The 8,237-nt window shown below is 29.8% G+C and overlaps 1 protein-coding gene across 1 annotated transcript; it reads right to left on the bottom strand.

Annotated features, from left to right (window-relative positions):
- Window positions 1–1,783: 1,783 nt before the first annotated feature.
- Window positions 1,784–2,798, bottom strand: LOC108485067 (uncharacterized). The gene is made up of 3 exons (XM_053029271.1): window positions 2,526–2,798; window positions 2,036–2,339; window positions 1,784–1,899 (listed from the first exon to the last, which is right to left on the bottom strand). Exons 1-3 carry the CDS (start codon window positions 2,796–2,798, stop codon window positions 1,784–1,786), a joined length of 693 nt encoding a protein of 230 aa, XP_052885231.1.
- Between the last annotated feature and the right edge of the window lie 5,439 nt (window positions 2,799–8,237).

Here is an 8,237-nt window from a genome sequence, read left to right as displayed (position 1 = left end):
TAGACTCAGTAGCAATTAGATTTTGTCCTTCTGGGACATCAAGTTTTATTGGAGCATTCACAACTGGTATATGTGACTTAGTCATTTTCTTTGGGTCAGAAAATACGTCTGGCAATTCATTAGCTAAACTTTGTAAATGAATAATCTTTTAAACTTCTAAATCACATTGCTTAGTTCGAGGATCAAGATGAGCTAATGACAACTCTTTCCAACTAAATTTCTTATCCAAATTGCTTGATTTCTCCCCTAATGTTGGAAAAATTGACTCGTCAAAATGACAATCTGCAAAACGAGTAGTAAATAGATTCCCTAGATGGTTCTAGATATTTAATTATGGATAGGATTCAAATCCAACATATATATCCAACCTTCTTTGAGGTCCCATCTTAGTTCTATGTGGTGGAGCAATTGGAACATATACGGCACATCCAAATGTTCTTAGATGGGAAATATTTGGTTCCTGACCATGAACTATTTGTAAAGGGGAGACTTTATGATAACTTGTTGGCCTGATGCGAATTAATGCAACTGCATGTAAAATTGCATGCCCCCAAGCAGTGATTGGGAGTTTTGACTTCATAAGTAATGGCCTTGCTATCAATTGAAGTCATTTTATTAAAGATTCTACTAGACCATTTTGTGTGTGAACATGAGCTACAAGATGTTCAACACTTATTCTAATGGACATGCAATAGTTATTAAAAGACTGAGAAGTAAATTCACCAGGATTATCAAGACGGATGGTCTTAATAGGAAAATCTGGAAAATGGGCTCGTAATCGAATCAATTGAGCAAGCAATCTCGAAAACGCCAGGTTACGAGTTGATAACAAAGATACATGAAACCATCTACTCGATGCATCGATTAAAACCATAAAGTACCTAAATGGTCCACATGGGGGATGTATAAACCCACATATATCCCCTTGAATTCGCTCAAGAAAAGTAAGTGGATCGTTATTTATCTTAGCTGGTGATGGTCGGATTATTAATTTCCCCAGTGAACATGTAGCACATGTAATGTTTTGAAGAATCTGTTGGCTCTTCAATGAATGTCCACATGAATTTTCAATTATTTTTTGCATCATTATTGAACCGGGATGGCCTAACCAGTCATGCCAAAGAACAAAGTCATTAGTAAACTTCTGGTTTACTATAGCATGTGTTTCTATAGAACCGATCTTTGTGTAATACAAACCAAGAAAGAATGCGTGCAATTTCTCAAAATTTGTTTATTGCCTTGAGCAATACTCGTAATTTGAAGGAATTCACAATTTCCTTCGTTTAAAGTCTCAATATGATATCCATTTTGGCGAATATTTTTAAAACTCAATAAATTTCTTTGAGACTTAAGGGAGTATAATGCATTAATAATTTCAATTTTGTTCCCCTTGGTAATAAAATAATTGCTCTTCCGAGCCTTCTATAATAGTTGTACTACGGATATAGTGCTCACACTTTCTTCTTTCATTATTAAATAAGAAAAATATCTCTTGTCTTTCAATATGGTGTGAGTAGTTGCACTGTCTGCTAGACATATATTTTCACCATTCATAGCTGATTACCTTTGCGAGATAATGTTCTTCAAAGAAACAAAATAACCACAAAATGTCACACATAATGGTGAAAACAGGTATTCAAAGTTCAAATTACTAAAATGTCTATAAAACAAAATTATCACATAAAACATAGCACTAGTAAAGGTCATAACATCATTATTAAAGTTGCTAAATGAAACATAGAGTAGTAGAGGTTTATTTTATTATTTATCAAAATTTGTGGCCTTAATAATTTCCTTCAGGGGCAGAAAGAAAATCAGCCACTTCTAAGTGGGTTGCATTGCCATCATCAAAATCACCTTCGCCATCTTTATACACAAGATTGGTTTCTACTTTCTTTCCTTCATTTTATGGATCACGATAAAGATCAACTAGATGCTTTTGTGTGCGACACACACGAGACCAATGTCCTTTTCCTCCATAACGATAGCATACATTAGTCACATTTTCACCTTTTTTCTTTCTCTTCCCTGTTACCATTTTTCCGATCCCACTTCTGGTAGGAATGTGAATTTTTAAAACGACCACCTCGACCATATCCATATCTATGTCCGCGGCCACGCCCTCGGCCACGACCACGGCCACGCACACTACTATTTGCATGATGTGTTTCTTTTAATTCTTGTCCATTGTGTAAACTCACATTCGCTTCAGGGAATGGAGCAGAGCCAGTTGGGCGTAATTCATGGTTTTTCATTAGCAGCTCGTTGTTTTGCTCCGCCACTAGGAGACAAGAAATTAATTCAGAGTATTTCTGAAAGCCTTTTTCACGATATTGTGTCTGCAGGACAACATTATTTGCATGGAAAGTTAAGTATGTTTTTTCTAACATTTCTGCATCAGTAATCTTCTCTCCACATAAATTCAATTGTGAAGTGATTACGAACATGGCGAGTTATAATCACTAATGACTTAAAGTCTTGCAATCTTAAATTCACCACTCATAACGAGCTTTAGGCAAAATCACAGTTTTCTGGTGGTCATATCTTTCCTTTAGATTGGCCCAAAGAATTTGAGGGTCATTAACAGTCAAATATTCGGTCTTTAGACCTTCATAGAGGTGATGGCGAAGGAAAATCATGGCCTTGGCCTTATCTTGTGTACTTTCTTCATTTCCCTCCTTAATAGTCTCACCAAGACCCTTTGCATCTAAGTGAATTTCAGCATCTAGTACCCATGATAAATAGTTATTTCCAGTGACATCCAGAGCCACAAATTCGAGTTTTGTAAGATTTGACATTATAAAACTATAAGATAAAATATACAAGTCAATAATGTAAAATAAAACATGTTAATATGCAAATGAAATAGATCAACTTGTTACCCTTACTTTACCTAAGCGTCCTTCGACAATCTTTAAGGAAAAAATTGTTGGCCTTGATTTCTTGTATTAGAGACTCGTGCTGATAACGTATTGTGAAATAATAAAGAAAGAATAAACTAAAATGTGATAGAAGAAAGAGTGTAGAGAGAATGTAGAAGAGAGAGTATATCTTTTTTTTTATATATTTCATGAGTACATGAGCCCCATATATATAAGGTTAAAAGTAACTCTCTAATTATTATAGGGCATATAAAGGGTCATGACCTTTTATCTCCCATATTAATAGGGTATAGTAAAAGTCTCATAACTTATGGGGTATAGGAAGAGTTTTATAACTTATGGGGTTGATAATGATATCCACATAAATATTTCATAACATTTTTCATATTTTTTATTTTCCAAGAAAATGAAAATCACCTTTGTCTTCTAAAATCATACTTTTTGTTTGAGAAAGTATTTTCTATCCTCCAAAACTCAAAAACAGATGAAGTGAATGAGAAAGTGAGAGAGAAAATTAGTGCTTGGGGGAAGAGAAAGTTGAAAAATTACAAAAATTAAATTACATGAATTCTTATAAATTTTAAACTTTAGATTATTTTTAAAATTTTTAATTTATATTTTTAAAATTTTTATCAAATTATGAATTTTTAAATAATTTTTATTTATTTTTACTTTTTTATCTATTTTAAATTTTTGGGTAAATATAAAATTGGTACCTAAATTTGTCCATTTCTCTCAAATTGATACCTAAATTTTTTTCCATCAATTAAATCGGTACCTAAGTCTAACGCTGTTAAACTCAGGACATGTGATAGAATAAAATTGTGACACGTGGCATAAATAACATTATGATAATGTCATAATCTAAAAAATTAAAAAAAAAATCTTTTGACTTTTTTTCCCTAATTTTTGTCATTTTTCTTCTTCTTCTTCTTCTTCTTCTTCTTTCTTCTTCTTCTGTTTTTTCCTTCGTTCTTCGTTCTTCGTTCTTCGTTCTTCTTCTTCTTCTTCTTCTTCTTCTTCTTCTTCTTCTTCTTCTTCTTCTTCTTCTTCTTCTTCTTCTTCTTCTTCTTCTTCTTCTTCTTCTTCTTCTTCTTCTTCTTCTTCTTCTTCTTCTTCCTCCTTCAACCCAAGTTCTTTTTCTTTCTTCTTCTTTCTCCATTAATTATGGAACCCTTTGTTCTTTTTTCTTCTTTATGTGCTATGTTTTTTCTCTTTCTTTTTGCTTACTTTTGAAAGCTACACTTTGGTGCCATTTTCAAGCCAAAAAGGAGGCCAACCACCGGTGGCGATAAAGGTAGCAACTTGGGTTGAGGGAGGAAGAAAAAGAAGAAGAAGAAGAAAAAATGGAAAAAACAAAACAAAAAAGGAAATTAATTACAGGACAAAAAATTAGGGGAGAAAAGTCAAAAGAAAAAAATTTTAAAAAAAATTAGATTATGACATCATTTATGCCATTGTTACAATCTTATTTTGTCACCCGTCCTGTACTTAACGACGATAGACTCAGGTACCGATTTAGTTGACGGAAAAAAAATTTGGGTACAAATCTAGGACAAAAAAACCATAAGTACTAATTTTATATTTAACCCTAAAATTTTAGATGGAGACTGAATTGATAGGATGCATAAAGTTGAGAGTTAAATATATTGAATTTTTAGAATTAAGACTAAATTGATAGAATCTTTAATTATTGGAGAGTTACTTTTTATTATGCCAATAGAAAAAGATCACATCAGCATTTCGCTAATAATTTAATGAAGGAGTAATTAAAATATCAAATGTTGCTAACTTTCGTAACTTAAATAAAAATATTTGAAATTGAGTAACCAAATAAAAATATGTTAATAATTGAACGATTACTAGTAGAGTTTACCTTTTAAATATATCAATTGACTCACCGTACATATTTTTATTCTATATAGGTATAATCATTAAAATGACCTTTAATGTTTATAATGGTAGCGGTTGGTCCGGCCACCCTTAAAATGAAGAAATTTTATTTAAATATTTTTATAATTTGTAAAATTTTAAATTAGTAATAGTAAAATTATACTTTGGCCTCTCAAATGATAAAAAATATAAATATATAAATTATTAAAATGATGAAATCATATTTTTATTATCGCAAAAATATATAATTTAATTCTGATCCCAATAAAATTTTTGATTTCATCCCTAAATATTTATCTCTTTTGACAATTTATGGGATGTATTTTTTTTTTTTTGGAATAATTTTGGCCTAAGTGTTTCAGTTTCAAGTCAAGAGTAATGGTGTTTATGTGTTATGATTTTAATTTACGTGGATGAAATGACGTAATTTTGAAGAATAAAAAACTTAAAACCTAATATCTAGTATGGAATTAAACAATAATAAAAAATTAAAATCACAAAATTTTGAAACTCCATTATTCCAAACAGTGGCTTTGATCACTTGGACCAAAAAACAAACTTGCAACCCCCATTCTCACCAAATTTAGAAATCCATTTCTTTTCACCTAAAAAACAGAGTTATTTTTTCCTCCTTCGACCTTACTTTTCTTTAAAATATTATTATCAACCAGTTGCAGTTTGTTTTCATTTTGAGATTTGACTTTTAGGTTCGCGGTTGTTTCTAATTACGTTACGTGGTAGTTAATGTAGCATCTACGTGTATGTTATATAAGTAAAGTTAATGATATTAATTTTTTTCATCCATTAATTTGATAAATAAAATAAACTTAAGAGTTAAAAGATTTTTTGTTTTTTGGTAAAATTGTAAGGTCAAATATGTTTTTCTTTTTTAAAGAAAGGATGAAAATTGAATCGGAAGCAAGAGTTCCATTGGTAAGCCCAGAGGGATTGAAATTCATGGCTACCATTTATGGAAAAAACAAATTCATAAATGAAAAAAGCACCAATTAAAGAATACGTTTTCAGAGGAGAAAGAAGTAAAAAGGGTTTTTACATGTGATGAAAGCCTTTCGCAATTCAATAAGATATTTAGGTTCTTTTCTTTGAATTCAAGGGTTGAAAGGTTTTATAGATTTTAATTTCGTGTTAGATATTAGCAGCGGCGGAGCCAGATGCAGCTATGCCTCAGCCCTAAAATGATAATTTTTTTACTCAAATTTTTTATAATTTATAAAATTTTAAATTAATAATAATAAATTTATATTTTAACACCTCAAAAATAATAAAAATTTAATTTAATTCTTTAAAAATTATAAAATCTATTCTATTAAAATAATAACATTATATTTTTACTATCGTAACAACATATAATTTAGTTCTGACCTCAAAAGAATTTTTCTAATTTTGCCACCCGATATTCAGTTTAAAATTTGTATTCTCTATGACTATGTGAATTCATCCATGTAATTAAAAATTTTCACACAATCATAGCACGTCAGCATTATTAGTTGTTTCGGTAAAAAAAAAACCAAGTGATCTAAGGCACAATATAACCTCAGTTAGTGCGGCACTGTAACTGACGTTTCACCCAGTAGAGGAAAGATAAAACCTTGGTTAGGCATTGCAATTAATTGCCTGAAACACTTAAAAGTTGTATGACTAGGGTTGAAGGAAGAAAAAAAATTTAGGAGCTGAAATGAAATTTAATTTTAAATAGTCTTTTTTTTATAATTTTAAAAGATTAAATTAAATTTTCATAATTTTAAGGGTCAAAATGTAATTTTATTTTTGTTAATTTAAAATTTTAAAATTTTTTAAATGACTAAAACAAAAAATTTTCATTTTAGGGAGAGCCGAGACTAGCGGGGGCCCGGCCCCTTTGGATTCTCCTTTGTGTATGACCCGCTCCTTTTTATCATTATGCCCTTCTAAACACCTCATAAGAATAGGTCTAATCATTGAGTATAAATGACATGATAAGATGGTAAAATTTAATTTAGGTCATTGTTAGAGTCAATTGAATGGACTAAACAAAAAATTGTCGGATGTGATAAATTGATAAATGTTATCAAAAATATTTTTCAATATATTTATTTTGTAAATTGCATAAGCCTGTTAACCATGATGTTTAGGCAAATGCGTGAGATCGAGTTCCTCTAGCGAAGTACTAGCAAAATTATGTTAGCAAGTCCTTAAGATGATCGATTGTTTTAGTGATGTATTGTATAACAATCTTTTAACTAAAATTATTTTTTTTCCTTTAGAAAATGATAACTTGATGGCAAGCATTGGAAATTAGTGGCGTCAAATTATTTGGCTTAACAAAAATTTTTTTTAAAGCTTCTAAATTTTCAAAAATAACAACAAAAAATGAATTTTTTTTATTTCGTATGTTGATGTGGCATATTGGTGGTGCAAACTCTTTAGCTCTACTAAATTTACTGTAGATTTCAAGTCATTTTCGTATTTAATAAGAAAAATGAGTCATTTTCATAATAAATCAAAATTTTAGGATCATTTTATATGAAAAAAGTCGTATAAATCAAAGCCAACCTAAACATTAAGAAAAAAAAAAGACATGTAATTAATTCTTGGGCAAATTATGAGTTTCTTTTTCTTTTTTAATCATCCAACTATGAAAAATAAAAAATAATTATTTAACTATTTAAATTTATCTTTTTTATACACTCAATCAGAGGCGTAGTTAAGGGGGATGGCATGGGGCCTCGGCCCCCCTAAAATGTAAAATTATATTTTAGGCCTTTAAATTTTTTTAAAAATTTTAAATTAGTAAAGATAAAATTTCACTTTAACCCCCCTAAAATTATAAAAATTTGATTTAATCCTTTACAAATTATAAAAATATAAACTATAAAAAATTAAAATTTTATTCGGATCCTCCTAAAAAATTTTTTTAACTTTACCTCTGCACTCAATTATCTTAAATATTTGAATGTTTCTTTTTTTTTTATGTGAATCAACTGATGATAAAAGAAAAAAATCAAATAATTTGATGATATTTTATAATTTTTGATAGATGACTCAAAACTGAACATAATTGAAGCAACTCTGTTATAGTTTACCCTTCGTCTATTTTGTACGTAATATGGTAGACATATTCACGTGAAATACAGGTAATTATTTAATAAAAACATAAATATAAACAAAATTTAATGATGGAGGCAGGGGATTGACTATTTAATTATTCGAGAAAAGGAATTATCAAAAAATGGCAGGTTCTTCTGCACCAATTTTAATTAAGAGTGCAGATACTATTGGCAACTACATATCTGTCCACCTGTCGTGCTCCCTTTCGCGCCAAATTTATATTTTTTTGACTTATTTCACATTTTACTTTTTAATTCTTCGCATGGCCGATAGAGAAGTAATGGAATCACACGTCGAATGAATTAACTCATTATATGTTATGGTAATTTCATAATATTATAAATATTTTATAAT

The sequence above is a fragment of the Gossypium arboreum genome, chromosome 6, assembly GCF_025698485.1.
Source record: "Gossypium arboreum isolate Shixiya-1 chromosome 6, ASM2569848v2, whole genome shotgun sequence".
In the NCBI taxonomy this organism is placed as follows: domain Eukaryota; kingdom Viridiplantae; phylum Streptophyta; class Magnoliopsida; order Malvales; family Malvaceae; genus Gossypium; species Gossypium arboreum.
Note: the sequence above shows the minus strand (reverse complement) of the source record. Positions and strands in the feature narration are given on the sequence as shown.